Below are 19,537 nucleotides of genomic sequence, written 5' to 3'. Positions count from 1 at the left end.
AGGAAGAAGGGGAGCCCTGAAGTCCTTCAGTGCCACGGGGCTCTCAGGAGGCAGAGGACACAGTCAGCCAGGAAGGTGGCCTCGAGCCTGCAGCTCCAAGAAGCAAAGCCACACCTCCACAGTGGGAATTTCCCAATACTTAACGTCTATGCCTGTGGTTCATGGGCAAGTTGATGCGTAGCATCTCCAAAAATTCCTAACTTCAGTCGTCACCTGTGATAATCAAGTCTGTACCTCCAGCCCTGATGTTGCTCCTCACTTCCAGACTCGGGTGGATCCAGTACACCGCTGGCCCCTCCATGTGGACGCACACAGCCTTTCAGTGGTGCCCTCATCATCTTCTCCCCACACACGCTCCTTCCCTTGGTTCCCTATTTCTGTCAACATATCCCCCCTTCCTCCCCAGCACTAACTTAAGAAGCTACACCTCTGCCCATCAACTGGATCAATCCTGCCGACTGTAACTCTAAAACTGCTTTTCTGAATGGATGCTTATCCATTCTCCCTTATCCCCTCGAGCCTGGCGAACACGGCAGTGGACTCCCAGCTCCTCCCCACCCTCATCTCACCGCTTTCCCTTTCATTCTACAGGTGGCTGACAGAGTTGTCTTTCAAATCTCACTCTGTAGCTCAACAGCTAAAAACTTGAATTGCCTTGAAGATAAGGTTCAAACTCCTTAGCCTGGCATCCAAGACCATCGAAAACAGGCCTGTTTCTAGCTTTCCGGCTTCATTGCTTGCTACTTCCCCCAGGCTACCCCGCTGATAAGCATCAAAGTCATCCAGGGGATAGTTTCAAAATCTTCAAGACAAATCCACCAGTTCTTGGGGGCCATCAAGGCATTGCATATGTTTTTAAAATGTTCCTTAATTCTGGATGAACACTCCCGTACTGGTATGCAGGAGGGGAAACTGGGCTCCCACGGGCAGGATAATTGAGCTGTGACCAGGAGACTCAGTGGCTGAATGGGAATCCAGCAGCTGGGAGGAGACAACAGGACTGGGCCTACAAGGCAGGACCACTTTTCCAATCCTTCGCACCTACCACCCCCGGTCAGCATGGGCAGGAACTTCTGTTTCTCTTGCAGTCATTTAATTTCCTGGTTCAATCTCTCCCATAAATAAGGCCGTCTTCTAATTTTAAGCTCAGATTCACCGAGCACCCGCCTTGACATTCACAGACTTAATTTGGCCCTTGGCCTCCACACACAACTCATCTCAACGGTGCCAAGGTGCCTCTGAAGCCAGCTGGCTCCCGTGGAAGGAAATGCTCATTTTCAATGCATTGCTTCCCCCTCTGGGATGTGCACAGATGCTTCCTGTACAGCACCTGCCCAGCTGCCACAGTGCCTTGGGGCCACTGTCACCATGTGTCCGTGTGTATATACCCACTGCACGCACGCACAACCATCCACCACCCACACCAATATCTCCACAGAGACACACCTCAAAGACATTCTCCTGACTTGAATTCTGAAATGTTCTCAGAAGTTCAGAGACTGATCTTCTTCTGTGGGTCTGACAAAGTCCTCTTTTTGCCTTTGTCTGCTGAGTTTGGGCCTCTACAGCTTCACTGAGTCTTTAGGTAAAAACCCTTGTGCCATAAAGGATTAACCTAAAGATACGTTTAGCCCTTGCCCAACTCCTGAGAGGTAACTTCTAAGCCCTTGGCATGTTCTGCCTATAAAAGTGTCTCTGTTTACCTGGGACCCTGGGGTTACATCAGATAGTCTATGCTAACGGTGAGATTTGTGGTGACGGCCTTGGGTCACGGGGTGCCAACTCAACTTGACCTCTGAAGGGGCGTGGAAACCATGGCGGTGATTAGCCACGGCTATGTGACTGACCTCCATTAAAACCCTGGACACCAAGGCTTGGGTGGGCTCCCCTGTTTGGCAACACTCCGTGCATGTTGCCACACACCCTGGCTGGGGGAAGCAAGTGCTGCCCGCACACCAGCACTGGGAGGGGACAACTGCACGATCGTGCCCGGAACTCCCCCCGTGCACCTCTTCCCGCTGCTGATTTTAATCCAGATCCCTTGGCAGTAATAAACAGTAACCTTGCGTGTAGCATCTTTGCCAAGTTCCCAGTCCTTCTAGTGAATTATTGAGCCTGAGGGTGGTCTTGGGGACCCCAAACTGCAATCCTGTTTTTTTTAAACCTTTCCTCAATATTTGGAAACTGCAAGGCAAAATAAAATGCTGGTTGCTTACCTTGGCCACAGGCTTCCCCAGAAGAAACCCATGGGCTCTGCCTCCAGGGCTATGACAGACTCCGGGGTACTCTTCTGTAAGTTCTGAGGGTTTCTGTCCTTCCACAACTCGGGTGTGACAGCTGCTTGGCTCAGAGTCATGGAGGCCAGATAGGCAGAGAGGGATGCTTGGGGCTAAGTGCTGTGTGGAGGCAAACTTAAGAGGGGGCTGCAGGAGACGTTAGACGTGACCCCTCGAAGACAGGACACAAACCTCCCTGAGTGACCCTGGGGGTCATATCTGCTCCACTTCTGTATCCCTCAGCCCCAGGCCAGAGCCGGCTGGGCGGCAGGTGTTCAGCTGGCATTGGCTAAAAGAGGGCAGCTATGAACTCTCTCTGAGGGCACTGTCAATGACTAGAGGCAAAGCCGGTGGATCAATTACAGCTGAGCAAGATGGCCTCTCCTCACACAGGCTCAGGGATGGATGGACTCTCCATAAAGATGCCCAGACCTACTGCAGGTCCCCACCTGTGTGCTCCAGTGGCTTTATCTTTAAGGCTAGGTCCACAGGTAAGCTCAAACGGCAGCTGGTGAAATCCCCGGCAGATCCAGAACAACACGCCCTCCCCCTCCCCGACGCAAAGCCAAGCCCAAGCCCCACTGAGAGCCAATGGCCATCAATCACCCCTCCAGTCATACCTCTCTTCTTCCTCCACCATCTCATATAATTAAAACCACACTGTAAACGGGCAATCAAAACACTTCTAGAGACGACCATTCACTCATTGCATCCACCAGCATCACTGAGCACCTACTATGGTTTAGGGATTGTGGATGGTACAAAGATGAATAAGACCTTGCTATCTAGGGAAGGTGGTGGACAGAAGAGCAGAGGAGTACAATGTGGGGTCTCTGTTAGCCTGGAGGGAGGGATGGGGGAGCAGGAGGGGGGCCAGGGACCTGGGTTCCCATTCTGGTTCTGACATCTAGAATACGTTTGACCTTAAGCAAATCAGCACACTCTGAGGAACTCTGTTTCTTCATCTATGAAGCAAAGGCAAATTATCATTTGCAAAACTCTCCTGCCTTCCTAACAGGGCTTTTGGAAGGAACAAGAAAGGAAGCATGTGAAAGGGCTTTGAAGCATATGTAAACCATTATTTATATCAATTTGCCAAATGCTACAGGGATTGAAATTTCTTAAAATCTTTTTTTCCTATTAAAGGAATATGTAGATAAGGGTGGCAGGGAAGAAGCCTCTGTTTAAAAAAGCCTAACAACTTGGTGCTTGTTTCAAGTATCATCATGTAATTGAAGGGAAGGAAGGGAAATCAAGGAGATTTTCCATGTGGAAAACACCAGCTGAGGACAGCTTCTGACAGCTCAAGCCCAACCTCTTTCTTATCTCTTTCTATTTTTGAAAATCCCAAACTCCAATTACAGCTTAAAATTTCCACTTCCACTCACAAGATCAAATCACGTTTTACTCTGAGATGAGACACATACGAAGACACGTGGAAACAGAGGCTGACACACGCCCACACTCCCCATCCTGAAGGGGATGTCTCAGCAGAACCATCTCATCATCAAGAGTTGGGGTCTGGTGAAAACCTCTGCAGGTGAGGGTGGGACCACAGTCTGGGGTTTGTCTGAGCAATCCTCTGCCATGAAAGCTTTAGGTCAGACAGTGGTGGGGACCGGGAGCTTGGCCTGGGGGGCTGAGCCCACTCTTGGGGCCGCATGACTCCTATAGGAGGATTGCTGTGCAGGGATACACAAGAGAGCATTTTTTCAAAGAGGGCTTCAGAGATGGACTCAGTGCCACGGGGAAGGAAAGGGCCTCCAGGTTCAATAAGGCCGCCCGAGGAAAGCATCCTGCAGGGACACATCAGCCTGGAGGTCCTTATAGGTCAAACACCGAATTACCACACAACCCAGCAATTCCACTCCATGGTATGCACCCCAAAGAATTGAAAGCAGGTACTCAGAGGAAAACCTGTACACAAATGTTTGCAGCAGCATTATTCACGATGGTAAAAAGGCAGAAACAACCCAAATGTCCATCAGTGGGTGAGTGGATAAACAAAAAGTGGTATATACTGTGATGTTGTGATATTAAAAGAAATCTGAATTTAGCCTTTGTTCCTCCTAAAACTCTTGGAATTTCCTGACTGATTGGGGGTGACAGGAGTATCTTTTGTTCTCATAATAAGCCTTTTTCACTATATCTGAGTTTATACTAATGAGGTGACTCTTGGAGGAGGGGGGGCTGGTTCCCAGAGGAACCAACCATGTGATTAAAGGGCTGGAAATTGCAGCCCCATGCCCAACCTCCTCACATTCCCTTCCCCATTTGCCCCCCACCTCAAAGGAGAGGAGAGACGCTGGAGATTGAGCTCAACCACCAATGGCCAATGATTTCATCAACCATGCCTATGTAAACAAACCTCCATGAAAACCCTAAACAACACGGTTTGAAGAGTTTCCGGGTTTACTAAGAATGGACTTGAGGACACGGGGAGGGGGAAGTGTAAGCTGGGACAAAGTGAGAGAGTGGCATGGACATATATACACTACCAAATGTAAAAGAGATAGCTAGTGGGAAGCAGCCACATAGCACAGGGAGATCAGCTCGGTGCTTTGTGACCACCTAGAGGGGTGGGATTGGGAGGGTGGGAGGGAGGGAGACACAAGAGGGAAGAGATATGGGAACATATGTATATGTATAACTGATTCACTTTGTTATGAAGCAGAAACTAACACACCATTGTAAGGCAATTATACTCTAATAAAGATGTTTAAAAAAAAAAAAAAGTTTCTGGGCTGGGGAAGAAAGCAGGGTGTGGATTCCTTTTCCATGGTCCATCCCAACTCTCCCTCAAAACTCTGCCCAAAATAGTTGTTCGATAAATGTCTGGTAGTTAACTTAGAGGCACGAAGCGAGCCCGTTTTCCTCCTATTCCAACCTTATCACCTCCCGTTGCATGTAGTTTCGTATTATTATCATTTCCAAACACTGAGCACCTTACTCTGTGACCACAGTGAGGTGATTGGTGCCGCCCTGGGTTTGTCATCTGTTAAGGGAGACAGAGAACTAAACCCAGAAAAGGAAATTGTAGGGCTAAGTGGGCAATTCTTGCTGGGAGTGATCCCAGCTGGCCATGCAGTCAGGAAAGACTTCCTGGAGGAGAGGAGACATGGGTGAGGCCCTGGAGAGCAAGGGGGTTGTGGAGAGGAGGGGAAGGGCATCCAGGGACAGGAAGGGCTTAGAGGGAGATGAAGCAGTGGGCATGTCGGGCACGGTCAGGGAGGAGGAGCAGTCTAGCTTTGTAAGAGTGTTAGACTGGGGAGGCTTGCTGCATGTGTAGACGGAGCACAAAGGGAGGGGAGGACGCGGAAGGGCCTCCAGCGCCGGGCCATGCCCCTCAACAGAATGGTCTGCTCATAACCGACTATGTCTCCATCCAGACCTCTTCACCTGGTTACGTCACACACTTATATGAGCCCTCCCGATCTCAGAGAAAGTGGTCACGGGATGGGTTTTAACATCTAGGCCCAGGTGTGGGAACTTTGTACACCCACCGAGGTTCTCTCAACGGATGAACAAAGTTGGTAAGGATTTCTTAGTACTCTGAGCAGTTCACACATCTCAATTCTTTCATCCTCTGAAAACCGTCATTTTGCAATAGGAGTCAAGGAGCCACCTTGAAGAGTGAGAAGGAAATAACCACAGCACAGGGCAGCTGCTGTTGAGGCAACACTGAGGGCCCTGGTGTTGGCGGTACCAGCTAGGAAATATCAGCCCAAATTATATGATTCTCCCCGAGGCTGTATCCTCACCTGTGAAATGGGTATGTTAAAAATACCCGGCTTCCCACTTCACAGAGCAGCTGCAGGAGACAGTAACTCACGGAGGAAATGAACAGCATAAATGCTAGTCACAGACACTGGCATCTAAGCATGCAGTGCTTTCTGCAGATCAAGGCAGGGGAGGGGTGGATGGATTTTTGGGAATATAAAATAATGATGGGAAAATTATAAAAAAATTTTTTAAAAATTTCAAGAGGAATAACTGAGACCCAGAGAGAGAAAGCAGACAGAATTCTAGAGTAATTTAAGGGCAGACAGAGGCAAGGAATTCAGGTCTTTTAGCATCCACCCCCTGCTCCCACCTTGGCCTTTGGATGAGGGTGACACGTGGCTGGAGATAAGTCAGAAGCCTCAGGATTTGCGTTATGAGGCCTGGTTAATCCCACGGCCTCCTTTTCACAAATGACACTCATCAGGACTCCCTTTCTGGAACTTTCTAACGTCTGGGAGAAACCGTTCTGGGCAGTCCTCTTGGCCAGGAAGCTGCGTGTGTCACGTACCAGCCATCGGCAGCCCCACCTGCAGGCCTGCTGTGGGTGACAGTGTGGTGCAAAGACGAGGTCCTGGGCTTTGTTCCACCACTGCCTGCTGGGCGACCCCGGGGAAGGCCACTCTCCCCCATTCTCCTCATCTATAAAATGGGGACCCACCCCCCGAGGGGTTGAGGGCATACGTGAAGTCCTGAGCTTAGGAAAGCGGGGGGCACGGAACCCACCTCGCTCACCTCTTTGACCCTGTGCAGCAAGGGCTGGAGCCAGTCCCTGTTCACCTCACAGTGGCTGTCGAGAAAAGTCAGGGTGGTGCCCTGGGCAGCATCAGCACCCCGGATGCGGGACCGCACCAGACCTGCAGGAGGGACAATCGGCCGAGTGGGCGTCAGCGTCACTCCATCGTCTGGGACCACACAGAACACACGCCCAAACGCATCCCACCCCCGGCCCCGCCCAGCAGCGCAGACCCACCTTGCCGCTCGTTATTGCGTAAGCATTTCACCTTGGGTAGCTTGATGAGCTCTCTGCAGTCCTCGGCTGCAAAGACAAGAGGTCACGTGGATTGAGCGCCTGGGGGTGGAGGTGAGCCGGCGGAGTAGGTGAGGCAGCCCTGCCTGCCGTCCCCGCCCCCAACCGCGGTGCCCTGTCTTGATGCCAGGGTGTTTGTGGGCTTTGGAAGGGGCTGACTGACCACAGCTAGCAAAATACAACATGGCCCAGTCTGTGCAAAGTGGCCGCAAGGGGGCCACTTTGGAGCAGGTCAGTCACACAGTGGCACCTGCGTACTTGCTGGAACACTGCCAGATGGGAAATCTTGGCATGGTCACCTGGGGACATTTCTGCCTTTTTATAGATCATTCAAAGCATGATCAGAGTCCTATTCACTTACGAGGGGCCTGATAAAAAGCCGCTGGGAGGCCAGAGAATGGATGAGACAAATTTTGGAGTTTCCTTTCAGTTCATGGACTCAATACAGGAGACCCTATTTGTTAGGGGATCCGTCCGGTGTATCCCGTCACCCAGAGCTGGTTCAGCTCTCCACCATGCAGGGAAATGTGCTGGGAAAGGCAAGAGACCCATCCTAGGCATTCACCCTGGGTGGCCCTGGCGTGCCTGCCTGCCCCAGCACTCCTTGGCTCTGAACTCCACATCATAATAAGTTTTGATTTTGCTTCACTGGTTGGCCAACCTCAGCCTCTCTGCTTGGGTCTGGACTCTACAGAGTGACCACAAAGACTTACAGGGGCTTCCTCGGAGCCAGGTGCTGTTCTAAGCACTTCAAATATGTTAACACGTTCATCCTTATATAAACCATATATATCATTGTTATCCCCATTTTATAGGCAAGGAAACTGATGCGCATAGAGGTCAATAATTTGCCCAAGGCACACAGCTAGTGAGTGAGTCAGTGACAGGTCCCGGATTTGAAGCCGGGCAGTTGGCTCCAGAGGCCATGCTCTAACCACTAAGCTATTCTGCTTCTAAGTGAATCCAGCAGCATTCCCGTCTCCAGCCTCAGTGCCAGCTACCTCCCAGCAGGACGAGTGTCTCCCCAGCTCCAACCCCTTTCTCACTAGGGAAGGGAGATCAGATCACTGAGTTTCAGAACTCAAGTCCGATCTGATTACCCTGGATCTGGTGCACAACCCCCTTGTGCATGACTTCCAAGGTTCTGAGGCTGTGTCAGAGGTGTGGGTTTCCAGCCTTCCTACAGCAGACCCCAGTGTGGAAGTGGCTCCGATGCCCAGCTTCCAGCATCAGGGCTGGTGGGGAGAGACTCCACTCTCCTGGGACTCGGAGCTGTCCCCAGTGGCCATCACCTGCTTCCCCTGGTTTGTCACTGGGAAGAGGCGGTTCTGCCTGCACGTGGCCGACTGCCTGCAGCAGTGCTGGGGCTGGGATGACGGCTCTCGGAAGAGGCGCCAGCACTGTCCATTCCTGAAGTGTAACAGTGCTTCTGCGATGATCGTGCCTGATCGTCAAACTGAACACACAGGGGTCTGAAACCTCCCACGTGCTTTTCTCGGGGAAAGTGGACTTGGATTGTGAATTTGGGTGGGACCAGGTTCTCGGACAGGATGACTAGGGGATGGTAATGACCAGTGGTTGGAAGGCTGGAAGGCAGCTGCTCACTGCGTCATGGCCAAGTGATGGGATGTCCCAAAAACTGAACCCCCCCCTCCCCATGAGTCCTGCCGTGGGAATGAAAGGAAGAGGGTAGGTGGCCTCAGCTCAGGCTGGTGGATTATCAGAGTATACGAGTGACGAATCTCTAGTCATGGGCCCTGCTTCAGGGCTCGGGGTCTCTTTGAAGGTATGGGGGCTCTTCAAGTCCAGGAATGCAGGTTGGGGGCAGGGACACACATGCATACACACACCAACCCCATCAAGAATCTACTGAATTGATCTGGTTAGATCCTCAAAGACTCATGGCAGAGAACCCAAGACATTGTTTCTCAAATGTAAGGTTTATGTACTTCTTGAGCCCCGCCTGGACACTCAGTGTCTTCCAACCTACTACAAACCCAGGCTTCTTCCATCCCCAGGGAACCAGTGGCCTCACCTCTGCTGGTTACACAGGGGCTGGGAACAGACATTTGTGTCCACAGCACAGGAGAGCGATGGTACTTACGGTCATTGCTGAAGTCATCGACTAATATGATTTCCTGGAGGAGATTCATAGGGGTGCGGTTTAATATGCTGTGAGATTGAAAGAGGAAAGATCATTATGACTTCCAGCGGCAAATACATGTATCAACTTGAGCTTTAAATAGACACCACTGCATTTGAAGAATAAAACTCAGAGCAACCGAAAAGCTTTGTCCAGCCAAACTGCTCACCTGTGAGCCACTGCGATACAACTCTGCTGTGTCTTAGTGAATATCACCACCACCCCCCTAGCACCCAGAGATCCACAGCCACCCTCAACGACCCTCCCTCTTCCCGAAATCCTGCATCACATCAATGACCAAGATGTGCTGGTTTTCCTTGAAAAATATCACTCAAATCACCTTCACCTCTTATACCTCCAACCTGATCCAACCTCTTTTGCCTGTTTTTTTTTCAGTAGCCTGACCTGTCAGGCCATCCTCCCATCACGGGAGGTCACCTCCAGAGTGAGCTTTCTGAAGCACAGATCTGATCTCCGATCATGTGACTTTCCTCACTAATGCAAGTACATAGGTTGACAAAAGGCTCCCCACAATCTACACCCCAAACCCTCAGCATGCTTTTCAAGGCTTTTCCCAACCTGGAGCCAGCCCTCTTCCCAGCCTCCTCATGCCCAGTGCCTTTATCTGGAGACACCCTGCTTGTTACAACCGAGGCCCATTCTCCTACTGCTGCCACAGCGTGAAATGCCCCTCCTGTGCCACAAGGATCTATTCAAATGTCACTTCCCCCCTAGCGGCTTTCCAAGCCACTTAGTGAGAATGAACTGCTTCCTCCTCTGGGGTCCCTCAGCTGTTTGTATCTGAAGCTTCCTGCGGCTCTCATGCCAGCCTGACTCCAAGGGCTGGTTTTGTTGGCCCATCAAAATGGCCACCTCCCCGGCAGCAGGGGCCTTGTCAAGCTATTGTCTGTACTGCCAGAGTCCAGCTGGGCCTTGGCCCATGACCATGCACTCCAGGGATGTTTAGTGCACACCTACTATGTGCTGGGTGCTGGGTATATGATGAGGATCAAAGGAGATGTGAGCTCTGTGAGAAGCCTGTGGTCTAGGAGCTACTTACTACAGGCTGTGTAATCTTGGGCAGGTTACTTCACTGCTCTGTGCAGTAAAGTATTCCCATCTGTATAACAGGGATAATAATAGTACCTATCATTCACAGGGCTGTTGGGAGAATTAAAGGAGAATGTTTCTAAAACATTTAGCACAGTGTCTGCTGATAACAGTGATAAAAAGTGTAGCAATTATTACTGTTTTGTGCATCAGTGGTGATTTTTGAATTGACTTCACTTCCTCTCCTGTGCTGTGGATCTGTACCCACAGGGCAAGGTTAGGTTTCTGTGTTCATTCTGGGTTTCAGGCCTGAGATGGCTGGATCCTGCTTCTCCTGAACACGCCAAACTGCATGGGTCCTCAGAAACATTCCTGGGCCACACCACCCACCGTGGGGCACCCAGCGCCCTGCGTGTACTGAGGACGGGGCTCAGATGGGCGCTGGCGGAGGCGTGTGTGCACCTGAGCCCTGCTTCTGGTGAGCTGTCCTTTCTAAGCAGGATGCAGAGACTTTCCAGGAGGAGAACTTCGCCTGGAGCTACCTTTATTTATGAAACCTTAGTTTTCACCATGGCAACTAGTGTGAGGGGGAGAGAGGAACCCCAACCCCAAGCCCTGAGCCCGCTGTTGGGAGGTGGGGACAGGGAGGGCACGAGGTGGTGGGAGGGAACCCTCGCCACAATCATCCGAAAGGAAACACACCAAACCCAACAACCAGCCCTCTAATCAGAGAGGGATGGGGAGAGCGAGGCTGAGAGAGAGGGAAAAGTTGCTGGAAGAATACCCTCTAATGAGGTTTGATTACGGCTGTAGCTTCTGCACGCGATCTCCCCAAATCCCTGCCGGCTCTTTGAAATTCAAGAGTTCTCTTCTGTGAACATCAAAAGGTAAATCGCGTGCAGCTCTGTGCTGGTTGAACTGAGAGATGATTAGCGAATAAAAAATGTCCAGGGTTTAAAAAAGAAAAAAAAAAAAAAGAATGAAATCGTCAGCGGTAAGTGCTAATTACACCATTTCCTAGTGACACCTGGCTGGTTTTTGCTCCTCTCAACAGAGCAATTGGAGTGATGGTAGGGGCACTGAAAAAGTGACTCGGGGCTGGGAGGGCCTGAGATGGGCAGGTGCTCTGGGCGCCTGGGGTGGCTGGAGAAGGAGACAGGTCAAGTCCAGCCCAGGGGACCTGGCTCGGCCCAGATGGTCCCCCTGGGTCCTCTCTTCTGCACACCCCACCCTCATCCCCTGGACCCTGGTGGCTTCCATCTCCCTCCTCTGGTCTCACCAGTTCTCTGCCAGGACGGCTCACCAGTCCCTCCACAGCCAAGCCGACCCTCCCTTTCCTCCAGGGCCCGGCGTTTTCCTTGCTTCACCCCCACTGCTCTGTTCTGCGCCCTTTCCTTTCACAGCCTCGCAGGGGACTGAGCGCTCGCCTCATGGGCGCATCGGGGTCACACTCGTCCTGGGAATTATCCTAGAACTGAGTCTCCTATCCACAGCTCGCTCTCTGCCAGAGGGCGGCTGCCGGCAGCGTCTACACCTTCTGCCCGCCGCGCCCTAACCATGGGGCCCCCGGATCCCCCTGAGAGATGGCAGGTACAGCAGCATGGGAGGCCGGGCGGCCTCTACCATCTACTACTATGCGATCCTGAGCAAGACACCGGGCAGGTCTCAGCCTTCATTTCCATCTGTAATTACATTTTCCTTGCAAAGGCAGGTGATGTTAGTACTTGACCTACTTCACAGGCTATTGTGTGTATGAAATGAGGAAATGTATTTGAAATTGCTTTGTGAACTGCACGGGGCTATAGGCAGGCAGCGTTTATCAGACGTTCCATAAATACCAGTTGAATGAAGACCTGAGGCCGGTTGACAGTTGAGTTTAGTCGTTCTGGAGTCAGACCGACTTGGGTTCGAGTGCTGTGTCTGCGTATCTGCCATTCACTAGCCGGAGAGCTTCAGGAAGTGCCGAACTGTCAGCACAGCTGCCTCAGCCACAGAGAAGGAGCTTAGCACCCTGCCTGGTGCCCGGCAGCTGCCCCCGGAACCTGAGGATTGATAATGATGATGACACCGGCTCTCAACGTGTGATCCCAGAACCAGCAGCGTCGGTATCACCTGGGGACCTCGTAGAAATGCAAAGTCTTGGGCCCCACTCTACACCTACTGAGTTGGAATATGTGGGGATGGGGCCCAAGAAACCATGTTTTAACGAGCCCTCCAGGGGATTCTGATGTCTGCTCAAGCTTGAGAGCCACAGCACCAGAACCCCGCTGCCTACCCGGGCTGGGGGTGCCTCATGGCACCTGCTGTCACCTCCCCAGGCTCACTCTGTGCCAGGCACTCTTCCAAGGCCTTTACCTACCTGAAGTCGTTCACTCCTCTCCACAATCATGTGAGGCAGTTATTACCAGTACTCCTTGTTTGGCAGAAAAGGAAACTGAGGCAGAGAGGTGAAGGAGGTGCCCAAGGTCACACAGCTGGTAAGGGCAGAGTGGGCAAATCTGGTCCCAGGGTCCAATTTCTTAACCATCTGAATCTGAGAGACTGCTCCTCTAAATCTAGGTTATTACCAAAAGCCACAGCAAGGAGGTTCAAGATATAAACTGGCCAGTCAGCATGCTCCAGAGCCCCCCTGGGAGGCAGGAGGCCAGAGGATGCTCCAAAAGAAGGGGGCGGCCCTGGGTCTCATATATACACAGGGTCTCGTGGCAACACCAGTCAAGATAAACTATTCTTCAGGGCTTTTCTCAGTCCTTAAGTGAGAAAAGTCCCCTAACTCATCAAGGCTGTGACTCTCTCTCCCTCCCCCCATCACCCACTGCATCGTGCCTCTGCCTGGCTCTGAGTGCCCCCATGTGTGCCTTCCCACACCCCCCATCCCCGGCTAATGCAGGAGCCTGGGCAGGGATGGACAGAGGGACCAAGGCCTGGCCAGGCGCTGCATGGGAGGGACGAGAGGGCAACTCGGTCCTTCCCAGTTCCTCGAGCATCTTTCCCTTGCCAGAGCCTGGCAGCAAAGCCATGAGAATTCTAGAAAGTTAAAGATGAAAAGATGTCTTAGAAAAGATCCTTTCATCACAACAAAAGTGAGATAGGAAGTGCTCTTCATTCAATTCTCTCTCAGTGGCTAGCGATTTATTTGTGCAACAGGATAGGGAGTAAAAGGGAGGTACGGATTCCCAAGGCAAATGACACCTGGCCACGGAATTTCCTAGAAGTAATCTTCTTGCCTCCACCCCTAAAATTCACTTCCGCCCTGCCTGCTAATGATGTTAATGCCCGTCTGGTCATACCTGGCTCTCGGGCCCTAATTCTGCTGTTTTCATGCATCACACTTGGGTCTGAGCCAGGGGTCTGGCTCACACTGAAGTTCCTGAGAGGCAGGAAAGAGGTCCTGAGCTCTCTCAGCAAAGCGCCCAGCAGAATTTGGGGTACAGTCTGGCAGTTCATGGGGCCTTCTGAAGAGCATGGTGTTGATGGTCCCCAAGTCCCCTTCAGAGTGCAGGGCACCAGGGCCTCGGGGGAAGCCCTCCATCAGGCTGGCAGACAGAGGCGCTGGGGCTGCACCCCTACTGCTCTCCACTTCCACCCAGGAAGTCAGAAACCCGAATCCTGGCTCCTGTGCTTCCCAGCTCTGTGGACTTGGCCTCCATTCACTACGTGCACCTGGACTTCACAAGGTCCGATGGGGCTCCAACTGAAGTGACAGATAAAATGTGTTCTGTGGACCATTAAGCTCAGCATACATTTAACATGTTAGTATTATTATCATAAAGTACCGTTATTACTATTATAAAGAGATGCAGGAGCAGCAGGAAGAGAAGTAGAAATATGTCTTAGAGCTGAAAGGGACGAGTCTGAGGGCAGCAGCTGAAGTGCCCCCGAGAACATAAACATAGTGTAAGGAAAGCATGGGGGACCTGGGGTGCCCACATTATAATGGCCCCCAAATGTCCCAGGGTAATGTCTTCTTGTGGGAAATGTGATAGAACTTGAAACATGAAAGACCTTTCTATCACCATCTTTACAGATGTGGCTAATGACCTGTCCAAGGTCACAAGGCAAGGAAGTGGTAGGGTGGGGACTTGACCCAGGTCTTCAGACTGCAAGTGTGGTGCTCTTTTAGGTACCCCAGAGCATCTTTTCTTTCTTTCTTTTTTTTTTTTATAAATTTATTTATTTATTTATTTATTTTTTGGCTGCATTGGGTCTTCATTGCTGTGCGTGGGCTTTCTCTAGTTGCATTGAGCGGGGGCTCCTCTTTGTTGTGGTGCACTGGCTTCTCATTGCAGTGGCTTCTCTTGTTGTGGAGCACAGGCTCTAGGCGTGCGGGCTTCAGTAGTTGTGGCACACGGGCTTAGTTGCTCCGCGGCATGTGGGATCTTCCCGGACCAGGGCTCAAACCCGTGTCCCCTGCATTGGCAGGCGGATTCTTAACCACTGCGCCATCAGGGAAGTCCCGCATCTTTTCTTTTGAGAGCTCACTAGCTGTGCAGATACAGGGATGGCTGCTCTGTGCCAGCACAGTCTCAGTCCTTTACCTGAATTAACCAAAGCAGCTCTAGGCCGTAGGACTAATTATTATGCCACAGGGAGGTTAGGTAAGGCATGAATAAGATACAGCCCTTACCCGTCAGGAGTTCATTGAGGATTACATCTGGGAAAAATGCATTAAGTGCTAGAGTAGAGATGTGCAGAGAAGCAGCCCAGAAGAAGGCCCTGATGGGGTGTGTGTGTGTGTGTGTGTGTGTGTGTGTGTGTGTGTGTGTAGAAGACTCCTCCAAGGAGGAGAAGAGGTCAGCCTGGAAGGCAAGGAGTCTCTCTCGGATGCTCTTGGCAGACCCGAGCTCTAATCCCAGACTGATGCTGGGGGTGGAGGATGTACTCAGCCTCTCGGGGCCCCGACTTCCTCATCAGCTGTGAAAATGAGAACTCATGCTCTAGAGGCAGTCTACACAGTGGTTAAGGGCAAGTGCTCTGGGACCAAGTCCTCTATGACTTCCAGTGACCTTCTATAAGTAACCCGATGCCTCAGGCCTCTATCTTTCCTCCTATATAATGGGATAATAGCCGCCCTCATAGGAGCGTGAGGAGTGACTACTAGCGGATGCATGTGCAGTGTGCCGAACAGTGCCTGGCAGGTACTTAGAAACACTTGAACTGGTCCCCCTCCCCGCGCGGGCAGACACGCCCTCGCCACGTGCCAGCCTGGAAGGCTGACAGATGGGAAGGCTCTTACCTGCGGACGGTTCTGAGCAGGGTGGAGCGGGCCTCGTTGTGGAAGGTGATGATGATGCTGGTGGGAGGGAGGTCCGTGCAGTACCCCAGCAGGGTGCATCTGGGGAAGGCAAGGCAGCGGGACAAGAAGACCTTTAGAGACAAAGCAGATCTCAAGGGCTGGAACCGAGGGCATCACTGGTGTGGACAGATGCCTGGTGTCTGGTGGGGCCCCCTCCAGCTGCACAGCACTGTGTAAGACCCCAGGGCCTCACTTGGCCCTACGGGGGAGCCCAGGAAGCTCCGAGAATGATTAGAGCTGAATCTCCCACCACCTCGGGGGAACATGGGCTTGGAGTCGAATTAAGCTGACGTACAGAACATAAATGCGGGATTTCCCGCGTGCCTGGGTTACAGCACATAGTTCCTGGTAGCCACATAAGCCCACCCCCGAGCCTTGGGCTCTGCTGCCCAGTCTGTGTCCATCCCAGCCTGCCAAGGCCTCACTGTGTTCTGGGCCAGCAGCTCCAGCCCGCCACACCATGCTGACCCCTGACTGCCGGCCACACACACCGAAATCTGGCATATTTAAAGAGGCAGAGCCCTAAAACCCAGCATTTGCAGGAAAACCCCATCTTGAAAAAGCATTCACTTCCCCATGTCCAGGATCATTTTGTATGACAATTACATCTGGGGTAATATCAATTTAATACCTCACTGCAAGTGAAAATTGTAGCCCGCAGCCCGAAAATTACTATAATAATGGAAATAAACCCACCAAGTGAGGCTGGGGCCACCAGGGGTGATCCTGGGTAAATGCTGCCTCCTGTTTCTCGCTGTTCCAGGGGTATTAAATGAGGAAATAAATAACAGATGTTTGGTGAGTCAAACATTTCCTCTCCTCATTTTCTAATTTCTTCCTAGGCTTGGGGCTTTCTTGGGGCTTTTAACTTGGGGTCCAGAGTCCCAAGGATGGACTTCAAGGAGACTGTGAGCCCCTGAACACTTTTTCCTACAAGAGCAAACCCTGAATAAGAGGACTTACACAGACAAGGCAGGGCTGTTGTGCTCAGGACCTGAGCACAGACTGGGATGGGTCAGCCACGAGGAGCCAAGAATCGGGAAAGGAAGGCCCCAGGGGTAGAGACAGTGGAAAGGCTGGTCATGACTTTCAGGTCTGCCTGTGCTCCCCCCACAGAGACAACTTCTCACCACATCACGTCAGCACCACCTACTAATAAATCCCCACACCCTGAACCCACCTCTCCTTTCTAGTCCCCATGGGCCCGGCTCAGAGAGTCTTTACTCCTCTGGGGGATTCCTGCAGCAGTCTCCTGACCAGTCATCTTGCCTCCACCCTCTGCCCCTGCCAGTCATGTCCAGTCTACCACAAAGCTCCACCCAGGTCTTCCTCTGGCTTGAAGCCTTCAGTGGCTCCTGATATAGAAAGTCCAAACTCCCTATCACAGCCTTCAAGACCTTCCACAATTGCAACTTCATATGCTGCCATAACTTTCTGTCACTGCTCTCACTATTACCTCTGCATGGAGCAGTGTCCTTTCTCTTTTCTCCACCTGATGAACTCCTACTCATCCTTCAAGACCCAGAGCAAATACCTCTTGTCTGCAAAGGTGTTCCATACTCCCCCAGATAGGTAATGACCTGTCCTTTGTGCTCCCATAATTTTGTACATATCTCTCTCCTGGCACTTCTCAAGATGGACTATCTCCCCCACTTGACTATGAGTTCCTCTAGGGAAGGACCCCTGTCTATCTTCATGTCCCTAGAACAAGAGATAAGTATATCGGATGCCCATTCATGGAGAAAGAGAGAAAGAAATTCAGGAAATGCATTCTTAGGTCAGCTGATGACTTAGCCTTTTATGCTTTTAAAAGGGGAGGTAGCCAGCCTCCCAGATGGCTTCCAGTGATTCTTAACTACTGGTCCTAGTATATAGTTCTGTCCCTCACTGAATCAGGGCTAGCTTATAGGACTAATAGAATATGATGGAAGGGACAGTGTGTGACTTCTAAGGCTAAATCATAAAAGCACCGAAGACTTTGCCTTGGCCACTTGGAGGGAAGCCAGCTGCCATGCCGTGAGGACACTCAAGCAGCCCTGTGGAGTGAGGCTGACGTGTGTTGGAACTGAGGTCTCCTGCCCACAGCCGGCACCAACTTGCCAGACACAGGAATGAGCCCCCCTGGAAGTGGGTCCACCAGCTCTAGTCAAGCCTTCAGATGACAGCAGCTCTAGCAGCTCCAAGCCTGAACCGCCCAGCCAAGATGCTCTGAATTCCTACCTCACAGAGACCATAAGGACAATCAATGATTCCTGTTGTTCTAAGCCACTAAAGTTTGGGGGCGATTTGTTGTGCATTAAATAACCATTATAAAAGAGGAGGAAAATGCCTTGAAATGGCCCCTAGTGAGAAGAGGCCTTGGACTTGCCTACCTTTGGATTCAGACCTGAGTCTAAGCTGTGAGCAGTGGGGAGGGAGGAGGGCGGGGGGCTGGCAGAGGTGGACTTGGTGGGGGGGGGTCCCTCGATTGGTGTGCTGCAGGGTCCATGGGGGGCAAGGAGGGGCTGGGAGGGACCCAGGCAGAGGGGTAGGCGGCAGTGAGCACGGTCAGCGCCGAAAGGAATGAGGGGGATGTCAGGGAGCGGAATGATAATCATGTCTCTTTATCGGAAGGTGATAAAGCAGAGAGCTTAGCAGAACCTCCCTGTCTCCATCAGAGACGGGGAGAGAAGACACGAGCAGGATGACTGAGAAGGCCATGCTGCCAGGGCTGTGCTGAGGGTCAGGCGTGGGCACTGCGCTGGAGATGGCGTCCCATTCCACACCCTGGGCGGCGATGGGATCCCAAATCCCACCTTTTATGAGCTAAGTTATTCGGGGGCAAGTTGGTGCAGGAGGTACTGGGAGTTACCCGCTTAGAGAGCTTTTGGGGACGGGGCTCCTCTTCCTGCCTTGGAGGCATCCAGCTGGGAGGCAGGTGTATGGCCGCACAGTGACGCAGCGGCATGCACGTGGCACTGGGAGAGCAGAGGGAAGCGGACCTCCGCCCGGGGGCGGGGGCAGGGGCGGGGGGGGGGCGGTGAAGAAGGCTTCATGGAGGAGGAGGAGCTGGATCTCACAGGGTGAGATGGGGATGGATGGACACAAACAGGGTACAGCATCCCCGTCACAGCATGGTTCTGGACCCGCAGGCCGGATGCCCAGTGAGGCAGTTGGCAGAATACTGGCCCAGGGGTCTGGATACCGCTGACCAGCTGCGAGACGGTGGGTAAACCACCCACCTCTGCAGGCTGCTGTCTGCTCATCTGTAAAACAGAGCTTGGGCCCAAGGCTCTCCTGCTAAAGTTTCCCAGAGCATCAGTAATCAGACGCTTTGATCGTAGCTGACATGCAATAAGCGTGGTTGATTTGAACGAAAGGCCGTGAAGGCCATTCTGCAGCTGAGGCTCAACTGTGTGGCTGGACATCCAAATTTACTTTTCTAAGACTCAGTATCTTCATCTGGAAAGTGGAGACAACAACTTTTAACTTGTAGATTTTTCCCCCTAAATTATTAACATGTTAGGTAATAATAGATGCTTGACAAATAGTGACTATCATTATTTTTAACATCACGCTTAAATCTGCAGACTCCTCCTCCCGCTGGGTGGAGCCAGATCTTGCACAGGCTGGAAGGGCATCCTTAGTGAGTGGTTCTGCCCTGTCTGACAGCGGGGGAGGGGCACCGGGAGGCAAGAGAAGGTAAAGAGAGCAAAAAGAGCATCAGTTTTAGAGAAAGGAACCTGGGCTGTGACGTCGACGGGAATCTTGGATCTGCTGAAAACTGGCTGTGTGCCCTTGGGCACATCCTTTACCTTCTCTGAGCCTCAGTGTTGTCACCTGTAAAATGAGGACAAATACCTCCCTTTCAGGCTTGTTTGTGAAGAATGCAGAGAATACAGGCAAAACACGTGGTGTTTCATAGCTGCTGAGTAAATGGTGGTGAGAATTATTATTGTAATAATAATATTGCCTCCAGGCAA

At 51.8% G+C, this 19,537-nt stretch overlaps 1 protein-coding gene across 2 annotated transcripts in view; it reads right to left on the bottom strand.

Annotated features, from left to right (window-relative positions):
- Positions 1-19,537, bottom strand: part of GALNT14 (polypeptide N-acetylgalactosaminyltransferase 14) — a 216,550-nt gene that overhangs the window by 35,172 nt on the left and 161,841 nt on the right. For both annotated transcript variants that reach the window (XM_059942929.1, XM_059942930.1), the window contains exons 3-6: positions 15,516-15,614; positions 9,191-9,258; positions 7,030-7,095; positions 6,792-6,913 (exon numbers count right to left, since the gene is read on the bottom strand). In XM_059942929.1, coding sequence (XP_059798912.1) covers positions 6,792-6,913; positions 7,030-7,095; positions 9,191-9,258; positions 15,516-15,614 — 355 coding nt within the window. The remainder of the gene's footprint in view (positions 1-6,791; positions 6,914-7,029; positions 7,096-9,190; positions 9,259-15,515; positions 15,615-19,537) is intronic.

The sequence above is a fragment of the Balaenoptera ricei genome, chromosome 13 (genome assembly GCF_028023285.1).
Source record: "Balaenoptera ricei isolate mBalRic1 chromosome 13, mBalRic1.hap2, whole genome shotgun sequence".
In the NCBI taxonomy this organism is placed as follows: Eukaryota; Metazoa; Chordata; class Mammalia; order Artiodactyla; family Balaenopteridae; genus Balaenoptera; species Balaenoptera ricei.
This window is presented reverse-complemented; position numbering and strand designations above follow the sequence as displayed.